Source organism: Coturnix japonica, chromosome 17 (genome assembly GCF_054131305.1).
Source record: "Coturnix japonica strain WE chromosome 17, WE-NBRP24, whole genome shotgun sequence".
NCBI lineage: Eukaryota > Metazoa > Chordata > Aves > Galliformes > Phasianidae > Coturnix > Coturnix japonica.
The window spans coordinates 15,642,708-15,658,895 of NC_140679.1; the positions used below are offsets into that span (position 1 = coordinate 15,642,708).

Sequence of the window (16,188 nt, forward strand, 5' to 3'; positions counted from 1 at the left end):
TGTTGAATCCAAAAACACAGAAGTGAGCAGTCTGCAGAAAGTGAATCCACCTCACAAGTGTCGAGGAGTCACCTCCCTGTCTTTGTGATTCTTTTTGCTGTCTGCAATCCAAGTTGGCATTTATACCACGGCTGTGGGCTGTTTGTTGATGGTAATTATTTTGAATGTCCCTATTGGCAAAAATTTCAGGCTTTGCTAAATCTGATGCCAGCTTTGGGTGCTTTCAAGACACAGCAGCTTTGCCTATCACTGAATGGGGGAACCCTCTGCCCAGTTCACAGCTGCTCTGGGTGCTGTGTGGCACCAGGCTCTGGCAGGATGATGGGCACAAGAAGAAGGCAACTCACCTTCTCATTGCATAGGAGGTGGAAAATGATAGAAGTACTCTTGCATTGTAAGCACTAATGAATTACATTGCAAGCTCAACGTTCTGTCTCCTATGAAAACAGGTGGGAAGCATGATTTTCTTCAAGTGCCAGAAGGGCTACCTGCTGCAGGGCTCCACCACCAGGACCTGCCTGCCCAACCTGACGTGGAGCGGCGTGCAGCCCGACTGCGTCCGTAAGTGCTGGGAGCTGTGGGCACGCTGGTCATTGCTGGCACACTGTGTCAGTGCTGCAGATGGCCGTGTGAATTGCTGGCTCTGAAGAGCTGGTGATTTTTTGGAAGAGCTGGAAAAAAAGCCAGTCTTGAAGAAGAAGGGAGCCAGTGCTGTCATCTCTCTGCTGACATGACGATGCCAGCAGCCAATTCTGCTTTCAGATGAGATATTTTTTTAGCTCGTCCCTTCCTCAGAGACGTGGTTTGAGGTGAGACTTTGTGCTGCTGAAACCACATCTGATGGCTGAGATGTGAGCTGGTGCTCCAGGCACTGCAGTTAACACTGAGCCAGAAGGGCTCCCTGGCAGAGCCATGTTCTCCCTGCCTTTAATAACGTGTTGCTCTTCCTTTTAAGCTGTCCATCATCTCTTTCCTCGCTATACCAGAAGGAATTTGAGCTAATGTACTTAAGCTGTAATATCCACGGTGGCCTCTGTATCATAAGCATTACAAAGCTTCTCCCTCTCCCTTGTGAGGTGGGGTAGTGGTGAGATGTGTGTAGTGAACAGACCCCAGGGGTAAACATGAGAGCATCTGGGGGGGCTTTAAAACCTCTGAGCAGCAATACTAGGAGAGGGGCTGTGGAGGCAGCTGCCTTTCCCCACCACTCACTGCAGTGACACAGTGTGGGGCTCTGGGATGCTGCATTATGGCTGTGTGAGCTCCATCACTCTCGGAGCCTTTCTGGGTTTTATTTTTCATCTTCTGTAAAACGAGGATGAAGATAATACCTCACGAAGGCTGCCGAGGATTTGTTTTCATTCATGGGCACTTTGAGAGCTGCAGAAAGGGGAAATTTACAGTGTGGGTGCGAGCGAGCTTCCTGATTGATGAGCTCTGGGCCATAACTTCTAGGGACAAGTGGTGACACATTACCAGCAGCACAGCCAGGCGCTCTCTGGTGGCAGCAGCTGGATGAGCTCAGCCTGGATCCTTGTGGCCAAATCCTGGAACTAATTGAGCTGTGATAGGAATGCATGGGTATTGCACACTCCTGAGGACTCGCTATGTGATGCTGTGGATAAGTAGGTGCAAATTAGCATTAGGACTATGGTCCTATGAAGTGAGGTTATCCAAAAGCAGACCTGTGGTCTTTTCCTGGCCCTGCAGCTGCAAGGGATGGCATCACCAACACTCCCATCCCTGCTGGGATGCAGAAATGGCCATCTAATCACAGGCTCAAACTCCTGCACAGCTCTGAGAAGGTGAACAGAGCTTTCTACTCCTCCATGTGTCAGGCACAAGGTCCTCAGCATCGTTGGGTTTTGGCTTCTTTTCCTGAAAAGGGGAGGGATATAATGGAGCCTGATGTTGAGTTCATGGAGGCTGGAACAGAGTGAAGGATCCCCTGAGAGTTTCAGATAGGAAGAGCAATCTGGCAGCAAAGCATTGGAAATGGTCTCATTAATTCCTCTGGCTGGTAAAAATCCAGGCATGGCACTGTGTCCCTCAGTGAGCACAGAAAGCTTTTGCTGGAAAACTCCCTTCTGAGAGCTCTGTCTCCCGGCTGACATCGCTGGGGACTCTTCTGCCTTTCTGAGTGTAGCTGCCTGCTGTATCACATCTCTGGTTTTGTGCTTTGCAGCTCACCACTGTAAGCAGCCTGAGACCCCCTCCCACGCCAACGTCGGGGCTCTGGATTTGCCATCTCTGGGCTACACCTTGATCTATTCCTGTCAGAGTGGGTACTACCTCACCGGAGGGTCTGAGCATCGGACCTGCAAAGCAGATGGCAGCTGGACGGGGAAGCCTCCCATCTGCCTTGGTAAGAGCTCTGAGCAGCGTGGCTTTGGCTTTGGCCTCCATCTCTGCAGAGGGGGGATTTGTAGCCTGAGAGAAAAGAGCTGTGTGGGTGCCTTAGAGAAGCCATGGGTTTGCGTGGCTGAGCTGGTTGCAGCAACCACGGCATGGATCCCAGAAAACAGGCAGAATAAAGGGGATTTTCTGCTTGATATTTTGGACTTAGAAACATCTGCATAAGCTGGACCTGGTCTGTACCTTACCTATGCGTTATGTGCCTTGAAGCTCAACTCTTGGTTCAAGATCATGCGGTCTTGAATCCATCTGAAGCTCTTATGTGGTGGATAGCCCAGTTATGTGCTCAAGCAGCATCAGGTGGAGTCTGTCCTTTATGAGCAGCACCACAGCATGAATGTCTCAGCAGAGGCAGGTGCAGCAATGTTCATTCAGCCCTGGGTTCCTTCCTCTCTTCCAGCTGACATCCGCCCCAGCGGCCGCCCGGTGGGCACTGCACGGGACCCGCCGCTCTCCAAGCTGTCAGGTACGTGGCAGGGCTGGCTCTATGGCAAAGGAGCAGCCAGAAAAGCAGCTGGTCCTGCACGCCTCACACTGCTGGGCTGGTGGGAGCAGCCTGTGTGCCCCATCCCCTTCCTTCATGCTTTGCTGGAGAGCAGACAGGCGCCTTTAGGAGTGGAGCACCAACATCGCTGCTCTCACCAGGCTGAAGCCCTTTTTGTGTCAAAACACCAAAATGAAAGCCAGCAGCACGTTTGTTCTCCTCTCTTTGGCTTTGTACTCGGTGATGATAGCACAGAGAATGGGTGGGATCTGAGCAATTTACATACATATTTTTGAGTTCAAGGAAAATTCCTCTCCATTTTGATTTCTGAGAAAGGGAAACAGCTGGCAATGATCATAGGACCATATGATGATCGTATCTGGTGTTTCTCTGTCCCCAATTGCTGTGCTTTGTAGTGCCTGCTGACGTGTTTGCAAGAAATTCCCTTTGGAAAGGCTCCTATGAATACATGGGGAAAAAGCAGCCTGCAATGCTGTCTGTCACCAGCTTCGACCCTGTCACCAGTAAAGTCAATGCCACTTTGATAGACCACAGCGGCGTGGAGCTCCAGGTTTCTGGTGAGGGAACCAACTTGGCTGTTGGGATTTACACTCACTGCACTGTAGTTAATGGTATTGCTGGGTGAGGGGCAGTGTGCTCTGTTATCTCAGTGGTCTGGGCTTTGTGATAGAGCTGGGCAGAAGTGGGAAGTCTCCAGTCTTTGAGTGGACCCAGATGAACAAATCCTGTGCATGAGTTTGCATTGATTCACCCTGGAAAGCAGCGCAACACTGACTTGTAACATTATCCATGCAATTAAATGGTGTGAACCCCCCTTGTCTCTGCCCCCCAGTGGGGCACCGTGTCACTGATCTGGTGTCACATATGAAATATTTACAGCTGAATTGCTTCTCACATGCCAAATGTCTTCAGTATCCTGGGGGACAGATGTGAGGTTGAGAACTTGTGCTGTGGTTCCAGGTGATCCCACTGAGGAGCACAGGAGGAGTTGCTGCCCACTCTGAGAAAGTGAATTACTTCATATTTGAATTGAGACGGTGTGATTAAAAGGCACTTATCTTCCAGGCATCTACAAGAAAGAAGAGGTGCACCTGCTCCTCCAGGTCTATCAGATTATGGGGCCAGTGGAGATCTTTCTAAACAAGTTCAAAAATGATAAATGGGCTCTAGATGGACACGTAAGTGCTTGGACACCTCATATATGAAGTGCACCCAACTCTTGTCATTACTGTCATAACCCCAGCTTTACTCTCAACTCCCCAAATGGGGCTGTTATCCTCCAGTGACCTGCCTGCCTGGAGGGCACATGGGGAATCCTTCCAGTAGTGAGATAACGGTCTACATGCAGTCAGCTCTCCTGCACTGCAGCTGTGTGTTCAGTTATCTGTGCCTGGTTATCTGTAGGTCTTCCAGATAACACCAGAGGAGAAACCAACACAATTCATTTCATTTATATCTGCTAAGCATCACATTAGAAGAGCTAATCTTTCCTTTCAGAGTCAGCTTCTCACCCCAGTTTCTATGCCTGGTAGCTTCCCATGCCCTAAGAGACCCGCTGGAGCTCACAGGCAGCGTGCATCTCATTGACCCGTGGCCAGCTGTAGCTCAGGGCATCACTATCCCTACTGAATCAGCAGCACATTCTGTTCCTTATCACAAACAAGATGCTTTCTCCCCTCGAGATGTGAGAGTCTTAACAAGTTGCTGGGCAGTTAGACTTCTAAAAAGATGCTGTGTTTTTCCAGGGAATGGAATTCAATTAACACTGTGCATGAAGTTGAAAGAGACTTTGACAAGATGGATGCTGTGACCCTGGGGAAGTGTTGAACAGATCTGTTATCTCTGCTCTCTTGTCGTTCCAGGTCTCATCAGAGTCATCCAGTGGCACGTTTGTGTACCAGGGCTTTGTGCGTGGCAAAGGGTTCGGGCAGTTTGGTCTTCAGAGACTGGGTAACCTTCCTGTGACTATTTGTTCTTCTTCCCTTTAATTTCTGACAGCTGCATTTGGTGGCAGTGCAGGTTATTGAGCAGGAAATGTTTCTACTGTCCCTGGCATTAATTTTCAACCCTGCTGGGCCAAATCAGTCAGGTTAATCCGTTTACATCTGTTTTTAATCACGCTCTTAAATAAATGATGATGAACTAAGCTGGGCTCGATCTCCAAACCATTCTTCCTGCGAGTCAGAAGCTTTTGATTACCTTTCACAGCACCACTTGTAACCCTGTTGTTGTGTTGTTGAAGATGTAACTCAAACAAACCCCACTTCCTGCAGCGCTGCTTTGAAACGTGGTTACTTTTGCTGTGTTTCAGACGTCAGCATGATGGAAAACGATCCGGAATCCATAGGACACCATTTTGCATCAAACAGCAGTTCTGTGGCAGCTGCCATTCTTGTGCCTTTCATAGCCCTGATTATTGCAGGGTTTGTGCTTTATCTCTACAAACACAGGTGGGTTTCAGGAACGACGCGGTGAGTGAAACAAAATAAGAGAGCTGACAGAAGTATTTGTGAGCTTGTCTTAAAAGCGCTCCCTCCGGACCCGGTTTCTCATTTAGTTCAGAAAGGGGGGAAAAAAGAGAAGAAGTAATAGAGCAAAAGTGCCCAGAAATGCAGAGGTGTTGGGAGAGCAGAGTGCTGAGGGCTTTTATGGCAATCAGTGAGATTTGTGGCAACGTTAAGGAGGATAAGGCAAAGTAAATTTCATACTTGGGCTTTGCGTATGTTGTAAATGATTCCTTTCTCCTGATCTGTGCGTTGCTGTGGAAATGTTACTGCACTTCAAAGCATTGTGTGAACTGGATGCTGTGCAGAAAGAGCACGTGTAGGACTATGGCAAAGCCCAGAGAGCTTCCCATGCCACACATCTGTAATAAGATTTGCTATAGATCCCTCCTGCCTTTCCTGCAGGTGTTTACCGTCTTCAAAAGCAGCTTTTTTCTTTCCCATTGACTTTATCAGTGCTGTTCCGTGGGCTGCAGCAGGAGCAGCTGTGACCTCTGTGGGTTTTTCTTTCTGGCACCCTACAGGAGAAGACCCAAAGTCCCATTCAATGGCTACGCGGGCCATGAAAACACCAACGTCAGAGCGACGTTTGAAAACCCCATGTATGACCGAAACCTGCAGCCCACAGACATCATGGCCAACGAGACAGAGTTCACAGTCAGCACTGTGTGCACAGCTGTATAGCACTCATCCCCTGCATGGTGAGTGGGCACAGAGGGGACATGAGAGTGGAATGGTGCCATCCATAGCTCAGGGGGGGAAGCTGGTTGTGGATGTAAGCCTGCTCTTCTGCTGAGGGGGGTCTGGGTGCTGCTGACCTCATTCCCAGGGTGTTTCCTCAGAGCCTTGTGTTGTGGCACAACCCAAACCAGAATTGCCATCTCTGGGGTCTGGTGCTGAGCTGGGACGTGGCCTCTTGGGGAGCAATGGCAAACCAAATATCCCTGTGATGAGAGGGAAGGAAAGAAACAAATCTCTATGGGAGATGATGCACTGTACGGTCACAGACATTTTGTTCAGTGGTACTAAAGATACAGAGGAGGGTGAGCCAAGGGGGTTGGAAGTTCTACCACATAGACATATAGAACTAAGCAGCTTATAGTCAAAAGCTCCAGGCAGCCCTCGGGGGCACTTTCAGACTGGCAAGTTCTCACTTTGAGGTAACAAAGCTATTGTGGGTTTTCTCAGCATTCCTGTGTGCACTGACAAACTCTTTCTTTCTCTCTCACCCTTCCCACTGTTCCAGGTTCCTGCAGGGTCGGTATCTAGCAAATGATTGTGTTTCACCTCACTAGTCTCCGTCCATTCCCTCCCATCTCCCTCCTTCCAATCTTGTTGAGGCTGTGGAGAAGCTGCTACACCTTGTTGGACTTTGTGTTTAACTCCTGAGAGACTGCTCCATCATCCTCACCCACCCTCCGCGTCCTGCCATGGATCACGAACCCAAGCAAACATCTGCTCTGCACAGCTCCTCTCTCCCACCCTCCCAGTGGGCACCAGCTTGGTAGTGAGACCTGGGGAAGTGGAGGGTCATGGAAGGGAGGTGATGGGCTCAGTGTGCTGCAGGGAGCAGTGGGGTACGTGGGGCCTCCTCCACTTTTGGAGGATCTTGGACAGGTGGGGAGGAAGCCAGGTTGCACTGCACAAAGTGCTGACTGGAGATGATGGAAAATACCAGAGTGGGGGCAGGATGAGCATTTGCTTTGTCTTGAGTTTTCTCAGTTATCTGTTGGTTCGCAGAAGTTTCCAGATGGGACTTTTCCAATGGGAAAACTTTTCAAGCCTTTCTTCCCTTCCTTATATTTAATTTTCCTGGGTACTTTTTTGTTGAGTTTGGGTTTCTTCTGCCCTCGTGTCCATTTACATGAAGCCTCTTTGAGCCTGAAGCCGCTTCCAAGGGCTGCAGAGGGAACATCCGTCCATCCCTGGCTCCTGCAGGCAGCTGCCCATGTCAGCCGTAGCCAAACACCCTCATAAGAAAACTGCTGACAGACATGAAGGGACAAAAACCTCTTTAAAAATAACAAATACTGCCCCCTCCCTCCCCCCCTTCCCACCCAAAACTAGTTGCATTCAAAAGCCTTTGCCCTTTCCATATTGATCCTCCAAATGGCAATGCAATAAGAGTTTTAATTTCTATCCAAAGCTCTTCCCTTTATTTCCCAGGGGCGGAAAGGTTGGCTTGGCTTTCATGAGAACAGATAAGGGGACTTGACATTTTTCCTCCCTTATAAAAGAACGATGCTTTGTGATGTCCTCCTCTAATAAAGAGGAGAGCTGCTCATGTTGATTTAGGGGTTTAGTCTGTTTGGTTTGAGTCACTGTTTCTTGAACCACTCTGGAGTCCAAGAAGGCAACAGTGCCATTTTACCACACTGTAAGTCGAGCACCTCTCTGAAATACTGTTGACTTAAAGCAGTAAGTCAATGAAACAGCTTTTTCTTACAGAAAACTTGAAGGGAAAAATAATTAAAACAAATGGAGTGGTGTTTACATCTCTGCTTGAGTTTGAGCACTGGTTCTTCCCTGCCTGATGTCAGCTGAGGTTTTGTCTGATGAAAACCACAGGGTAGTTTTTTATGTGTTGTTTATTCTTTTACTGTGTGTGTATGTATAAATATATATTGGGTTGGTTTGGTTTTTTTTTAATTCCACTTCTGTCTCTCATTCAGTGCTCTTAGAATAAGCAGCATTTCTCCAGCCTATGGTCTGAACAGCCAGCCTGCCAAAAAACACCATCTGCTCCCCAAAGCATCACTGAGGTGCTCTGAGTTGTACCTGAGAGGTGGGTGGAAGCAGACATGAGCTGGAGCCCACGCTGCAGTGAGTGCACAGACAGCTCAGGGTCACTCCTGCACTGCTGCAGAGCTTCTCCCAGCTCGTGCCAAACGATCAGACAGGTGAGAAAGGTAACCAGAAAGCTGCTTCTTGGCCTGAGCTCCTCTTGGTAGCCAGTAGGGGCTGCCAGGATGGATACCTGCCCTTCCCTGAGCATCTCCAGCTTGCAGGATGCAGCCTCCAGGGCAGGTTGAAGTATGAAGAGGGATCCCTGAGTGAGGGTCTGGGGGCCAGGGCTCAGCTGTGTCCAGTTCCTCTGCTTCAGCTGATCTGCTGCAGTGAAGTTGGGGGCTGCCCATCCTTTGCACTGATGTAACTGAGATCAGGACGTTCCCCTGGTTCTCCTCCTCCTGTATGCAGAGATACAGCTGCTTCCTGGCTTCACCTCTGCTCTCTGGGCTCCTGTTTGACTTCAGAGGCCTCTCCCAAACCTGAGTTATTCTATGATTTCCACCCTTATCCAAACCCACAGCCTGTTCTTCCTTGCCTTTGCCAGGTCCCCATAACACAGGGAACAGACCAGGCTCCCTTGCACAACAAGTCCTTCAAGCTGCACCCTGTGCCAGTGATTGCAGCATCCCAGCTCCCATGTCAGTGCAGACCTTGCAGCATCCCACAGCAGCAGAGCTTCAATTTGCCCCTAGGTGCGATCCCACTCAATCAATGTAATAGCAAGGAGAAGCTCGTGTCAAGGTGTGTGAAACAAGCCTGAGATGCATCAAACAGCAAAGCAGGGAGAGCAGGAGCTGCCCTTACACAAGATTGGCTGCTATTATGTACCATTTTCTACTGTTCCCAAGCAACAAAGGCAGAAGAAGAGGGGTCTGAGCCCGTTTTTTTGCAGGCTGGCTGGGATGCAATGTGTGCCATTCATAACAGCCATCCCTGTGCCCGGAGGACTCGCATTGTGTTCAAAAAGAGAAAAGAAAAAGCCAAAAAAAACGGAAAAAAACATAGAAAAAAAAATAGGGAAAAAAAAAATAGAAAAAAAAAAAAAGGAAAAAAAAAACCTCTTTTGTACAGAGATTTATTTTTATGAAGCAAAAGTTTGTACAGTCAAAGAGACACAATGTAAATGGTTTTTCATTCCTGTAGTAAGCGGCAGTGGAGGATCAGCTTCTTTTTGTAAAGGTAATCCAATGTATAAATCTGGTTTACATGAAGGTGTAAATATGTAATCTAGACGTACACTCGGCTTGTCTGCTATGTATCCACTTTAATTTATCTGTCTCTGTATATGAGGCTTTTCATTGTGTCCAGGCATACTTTACTGAATTTGAAAGCTATTTTAAATTTTTGAATTAAAATAAAATATAAATTTTTGCATTGCTTTTCTTACATATATAGATTTATATATATATATATATACATATATACTAGTATTATTATTATTTTCTGGTGCTTTTTTCACGTGCTGTTTGAGTTCCCTTCCAGGACTGCCATCCCCATGTGGTGCCCAGGGAGGGCAGCCTCTATTTGGACTCATTCTGCACCATGGGCTCATCCACGAGGAGCTGAGCTGACCCGACATCTCTGCCATCCATCGGTGCCCTCTTCTCTGCTCACCTGCTCTGCACTGATCAGTTGTGATGCTGTTCCATCTGTGCTCTCATTGCTGCTCCCCCCACTCCCAGCACAGTGGTTATAGCTGCTCGCTGTGCTGGGAGCCCACGGATCCCCCATTCAGCAGAGCCCCTTTGAAAACAGCTACTGAAACAAGAGCCTCCAAGAGACAAACAAAACCCTTGGAGCTGGTTTATATCTCTGTCTTACTACTGAAAGCACAAGCATGGCTCCCCTGATGGAGGCTGACTGCTGCTGGTGGCTCTTGGTGCAGATCCGCTTCTGGGTTTGTATTGCATCAAGTTGGATGGCAGAGAGTTCTGCAGCTGGAAAGGGGCACTGAGCGTGTTCTTATGTCTGCTGTCACACTCTGGGAGGGCACCTGAAGTTAAATGAACACGTTTTCATTTGTGGATCTCCCCAAGAAGTCTCCCTGCTGCTCAAGTATGGAACCTCCTGCTCAGCAGAAGTTACCTCTGTGCAGCCCAGGTTGGAAGCATCAGTTTGAGGTGGTTGGAAAAGAGCCCTCAGCATCCTGCAGCCATCTCTGTGCATCTCTGCTGTGCTCCATGCCTGACGTTGGGGTGGTGGTGCAGCACTTCTTTGGCTGTTCAGCTCATCTCATTGATGGGAACACCTCCCTCATTACCCCAATTAAGTGCAGCAGCCGTCCTGCCCCACCTCATCCAGCCCCTCATGGGGGGAGGTCATGATTTCATTCATTCTATCCCTTTATTTGACTTTATTTATTCCTTTTATTTACTCGATCCTGCTGTGCTGGGAGCCCCACACGACAGCTGAGTTTTGGGGCTCACTATTGTGAGTGAGCAGGGTGAGGATGAGGGATGGGAGGAAGGTCCTTTTCCTGCTGTTGGAGGTTGGGGGGGAGGATGCAGCTGTCCAAGCAAATTACGGCCACGCAGCGGCTGTGCTGGTTACGCTCTACAGCACCCGACAGAGCACCTGGAAATTCATTTGTCAGCGGAGGAGAAAGGAAGGAAGCAAGTGAGGTGAGTAATGAAATGCTGCCATAATTAACCACGGAGGGGAGCTGGGATTGGGCTGGGAGGAGATTCGCATTGCTTGGAGCGGGGCTGAGGCCTGTGCTGCTCCATCCCCATCAGCATCGGGATAAACAGGGCAGGTTTGGTCTCCTGGGGACAGGCTGAGATGGTACCAACTCCTCACATCTTCATTCGAACAGCTGAGCGATACAAAACCCATCACAGGGGGCTGCTGGATGAGCAGCATCCACAGGAAATCTGCACCTCAATGGAAAACCCAAAAGTGACACGTTTTGGTGTTATTTAAGCAAAGTTTTGCAGCCTGGGGGGAGGGAATTGGGAGCCAGCAGCAGCCGGGGTGCTTCTCCTCTTCAGTTCCAAGCACTGCAAGGAGAATTTCCAGCTCAGTGCTATGGGAGGAAATGCATTATTCATTTCTCTGACTTGGGAAGACTAAAAAGAGCAAAGGAAAAAAGGAAAGCAGAAAGAAGTGGTGGTGTTTGTGTGCACCAGCAGCACCAGCCCTAATGGGGCTCATAGATGTGAAGGGTTGGGGTTTAAGATGCCCCGTGACAATGAAGTGCTGAGCTCTGTGTGCTCTTATTGCTGTATTTACACCCCCACATTCTCCAATCTAGCCTTAATTTTCAGCTGTTAATCAGGCAAAGCACCGTGGCACGCTCTTCAGTAATTAAAGAATTAGATCCATACCTGAAGAATGCAGATGTGATGGCAAAATGGAATGATTTAAGGAAATCCAGGCCATTAATGGGTTCATCCCCATCCCTGCCCTGGTTGGTGTGGATGAATCTGAGCTGATGAGATAAAGCAGCAGGGGAAACTACTGGAAATCTTTCTTACTGCATTTCATATTAATTAGCGCTAATTACGCCCTGTTATTAAGAATGAAAAATCTGGCAAGAGAAATATTGCAGCTGAGATTACTGACATCGCTATAGGAAGCTTTGGCACTCGAGAGTCGGGATGAGGCAGCACTATACACAATTATTTTGGCTGGGGATGGGATTGGGATGGGATGGGATGGGATGGGATGGGATGGGATGGGATGGGATGGGATGGGATGGGATGGGATGGGATGGGATGGGGGGATCCTACCTGGGCCTGGGGAGGTGTTACCCATAGGACACCCTGTCTTGTATGGCTGTTATTGGCTGCCATCCCTCACTGCTGCACTGTCCAGAGCCCCGCCAGCTCAGTGGCCTCCAATAAATCCATCAATAACAATCTGAAACCACCGGGTCATGATGCCCTTGGCTTTATGGAGTGAGATGGTTGGAAATATTTATATCTGGTGGCTGTGTCAGTAAAAAATGGAGTCGTAGAATGGAAGGAGGCTCTCAGTGGTTGGCAAACAGCTTTGCTTGGGTGTCATTGAATTGCAGCATAGGTTTGGGGGGGATCAGCAGTGTCAATGAATGGCAGTGCAGGCATGTTTGGCCATAGTCGGTCCATAACTACACTGGGTAGCAATTTCTGCTGGAAGATGAGAACATTTAGTTTTGCTTACGAAATTAAGTGATGCTTTTCATTGTTCTGTTTGGTTTTGGTAATGGTTGCATTCATTCTGCTTTGGTCACTGGGTGGGTATTTGGAGCACTGCTGCTCATTGGGCTGATGCTGGCTCAGCTCTGTGCTGTGCTGTGTGTGTCAGTGCATGGGAGATGCATTTCAAAGGATGCTGAGCTCTTTACCTTCAATCCGAGCTGATTTTCCCACCGTGCCTTCCATTGGCTTCCAAGAAAAGCAGTTTTGGGGATGGAGGATGTTCCATGTTAGCATTAGAACTGCACCTGCCTCCATTCCAGCCCTGCTGTCACTGAGCACTCCGTGCTCTGAGCTGTGCCCATCTGCACCCTGCCCTGCTCAATAATGGATGACAGGTGGCAATGCAGCAGAATTATTTAAGTGGTTGCTCTCCTCGCTCCTGTCTTGTAATATCCACCTTATTTTCTGTTTCCATGTGTTATTCATAACGCTTTTCATGTCACCTTGTTTGCCGGCGGATGGGGAAGCCTGTGGAGGCAGGCAGGTTTGTTCTGCATAAAAGGCCGTAAATAATCCGAGAGCTGCCAAACAGTGGCACATCTCAGGGACTCGTCCTTAATGCTGGGAGACTTCCTGCAGCCTCCTCTGCTCGCAGCCCCGCAGCTGATTTTGGGGTCCTTTGGGCTGATTTTCCCCTCCATTACTCCTCTGTGTGAACTAAAGGACAGGGAAGGCGATGCTGTAACAGCATCATGGCATCCTTCAGTTGCCCCACTGGGTGAAGTTCGGTTCTGATCAGAGGTTTCAGCATCAAAAGCCCTTGGAGGGGGTGAGCAGGAGCTGTGCAGGGAGCGCTGAGTTCCTTCTGCTGCCATCCAGCTGCACGGAGCCCTTTGGAATAGGAAATGATAGAAAGGCTTTGATCGGCTGGGGGAGGAATCCTGCAATTCAGCCCTTGGCAAAGCAAGCTGATCTGTTTCTAGCACAGGAAGAACGTTACCCCCTGCAGGATCAAGGCAGCCAGGGCTGGGAGATCCATCCGTGCTGTGGGACATAGGAAGGGATGGCAGAGCAAGAGAGTGAGCCAGGCATCCTCAGTGTGATGCTCCAGTGTCTGAGGATGGATATGGAATAACCAGGAATCAGGTACAGCCAATGCCTCCCCCCATGGGAGCAGGCTGCCATTCAACGTGGAGAAATAACATTGAATTGAGGAATAGCTGCACTCATTTGCAGTGTAAAGATAAAGAAATGGGTGTGTTAATACGCAGAATGAAAGAACAAAATAGAAGCTTCTTGCGAAGGAGAACACCTATTTCTGGTCGGGTAATTTAATGAGAATTTTACCCTTGACTTCATCCAAATTAGATGAGAATCACCATTGTATTAAGTGATGGCAATTTAACATGCACTATTAGGTTATGCAACTTTATTTTTTAGGCCAAATCGTGTCTCTGTAGCTGGTAGAAGAAGGCACAGATGGAGCCTTGTGCTGCAGCAGAGCTGTTGCAGGTGAATTTCCTTGCTGCACCATGTATGTTAGTGCTGCCATGGGGCATCAGTGCTTCCATGGGGCATCAGTTCTTCCATGGGACCTTGGTCCTGCCATGGGGTATCAGTGTTGCCATGGGATGCTGGTCTTTCTATGGCACATTGGTTCTTCCATGGGATGTTGCTCCATTCTGCCATGTGGTGTTGGTGCTGCCACCAAGTCCCATTGAGTTCCTAAGGACAACCCCAACTCTTGCAGGTCCCTGAGCCCCTTGCAGGGGGTCACCAGAGCTGTCACAATGAATGCCAAAGCTCTGTGTGGTGTTTGGGTGAAAGAGGCAGCTGGATGCATTAACTCAGCTGCTGCCTCCATCCCTCAGTGATTTCCTTTCCTGTCTCCCACTGCTGTGTGCTGTAATGCTTGTTCCATTCCCTGAGCATCCCAGAAATGCCTCAACCCATCTCTTTCACGGCAGCGTAATTAGGACAAATGCTTTCTGCTTTTAGATCTGCCCAAGGACCACGCAGTTCCTCATTGGGATCAATGGGATGTGGGGTCTTGATCTGAGGGCTGATGTCCTCAATGGGGACAGAGCAGCACGGGCAGGGTTGGGTGGTGGCAGCAAGCAGAGCTTAAATGGGAAATCACCCAGCAAATCCAGATCTCCTGTTCTAAGAGTGAATCACTGCAGCTCATCCTCTATCTTATCGTAGTTGTGTGTGTGCTCGTGTCCGTAGGTGCTTCCAAAGGAAAAGTAATTATCGCAGAGATAAAGCTCTCATCATTTTTAATGGCATCAGGTCCACCCATTGAGTTATTACAGTAATAAAAACTAATTAGATCCCCGCTGATGAGATCCCACCACATGCAATGCCTGCCTGGAAGGACTCTGGACTGGAGATCCACATATGGGGCAACTGTCTGTGCTCCTGTCTGTCTGTCCATCCATCTGCTGCAGCCCAGGGGCTGTTTGCAACCCTCAACCCTCTTGTTGAGGTTGGATGTGAGTTTCTGGGTTTGATTTCTGCACCTTTGCTTTGCTTTCCGTTCATTTTAGAAACCCACAAACACCCCACTGTCATCCAAAGCAAAACAATGAGTTTGCCATTGAAAAGAAGAAGTCTCTGTTATTCTCTGCTGCTCCAGATGCATTCAATTCCAATGCAGAAGCACTCAGCTCTCTGCTTTGCTCCATGTCCAGGTACAGGTTTGGTCCCATTTCAGACACGGTGGATTTATCTCTCCCACATCCAAAGGGAAGCATCCAAAGTCAGAAAACCCACTTTAATGAGAAGCTGCCTCTTTCTGCACCGGAACAGCGAGGCTTTAATTATGCCATAGCACTGCACTGACAAGCAGCCGGCCGCAGCAGATCAGGGTGATAATGAGACCTGTTGGTTCTCCAGCAGAGGAGAACCGTGATTTTCAAGCACGGAGCTTCTGTGCATCCTCTGAGGAAACGCAATCGTTCAGAACGGGGGAGTTTGACAGCGCGCCGGCTCTAATACACCCATTGCAATGCCTTCATGGCAGCGCTGCTGCAGCCCCGCGTCCGTCATGAGATTTTCCCTTTATCAACTTCGGGGTTTTCTTGCAAGAAAGAAGCAGCTGGGAATCCCCATCCACTTTCTGCCTTTGGGTTGGGGTGGTGGAGGTGCCTCTTGTGGATGGGCATCGTGGTTTGTGGATGAGGAGGGGGGTTAAGGAGCTGCCATCCATCACTGGGTGGCTCCGATGCAATCTCCCCTTGCACATTACCCAGGGTAATGTGGTGCCCACAGGTGCTGTGTGTTTCCCAGAGCAGCACACAGAGCTGAGCTCGGGGCTCCCTGTGCTTTGGGATTCCTTCCAGCAGGGACAGAGGCATCGATTTCACATTGACTGCCCTGATTTCCTCTGCTGAGTTATCCTAATGGCATCTATTGGCTTTGCTTGGTTCGGTTCCGCTGCTCACAGGCTTTAATGCTCAGCACATCCCCATAGGTCTCCGTGTCCAGGATCCTCCTCTTGGATGGAGCAGGGGGGCCCTGTGGTGCTGCTGCCCCATTGCTGCCTTTGTGTCCTGGCTGTGCAGTGCAGGCACAGGGCAGCCCCAACACCTCAGTGCACGGCATTACAGCGAAGAACCACAGCAGCTGCCTCCAGCAGCATCATCAGGATTCATTTCTGTTTACACAAAGCCCGGCAGTCCCAGGTGATAAAGCAGCAGGTGACTGCAAAGAAATGGCTCAAAGACAAAATCACCGCTCAGGTTTTATAATCAGCTCTTCCTTGTATTGCCCGGAGACTGCGGAACCCGGAGCACAGCAGCAGGAGATGTTTGTCTTTCCCTCCCCAAAACCAGTTTTCCTGTGAACATAA

The 16,188-nt window shown here is 49.1% G+C and overlaps 1 protein-coding gene across 4 annotated transcripts in view; it reads left to right on the forward strand.

Annotated features, from left to right (window-relative positions):
• Positions 1–9,214, forward strand: part of CSMD2 (CUB and Sushi multiple domains 2) — a 211,829-nt gene extending 202,615 nt beyond the window's left edge. For all 4 annotated transcript variants that reach the window (XM_085518154.1, XM_085518153.1, XM_085518155.1 and 1 more), the window contains 9 exons: positions 450–561; positions 2,186–2,365; positions 2,816–2,881; positions 3,316–3,477; positions 3,986–4,098; positions 4,783–4,870; positions 5,232–5,370; positions 5,949–6,125; positions 6,671–9,214. In XM_085518154.1, the coding sequence (XP_085374280.1) occupies positions 450–561; positions 2,186–2,365; positions 2,816–2,881; positions 3,316–3,477; positions 3,986–4,098; positions 4,783–4,870; positions 5,232–5,370; positions 5,949–6,108 (1,020 nt within the window). In that variant the 3' untranslated portion in view covers positions 6,109–6,125; positions 6,671–9,214. The remainder of the gene's footprint in view (positions 1–449; positions 562–2,185; positions 2,366–2,815; positions 2,882–3,315; positions 3,478–3,985; positions 4,099–4,782; positions 4,871–5,231; positions 5,371–5,948; positions 6,126–6,670) is intronic.
• The last annotated feature ends 6,974 nt before the right edge of the window (positions 9,215–16,188 follow it).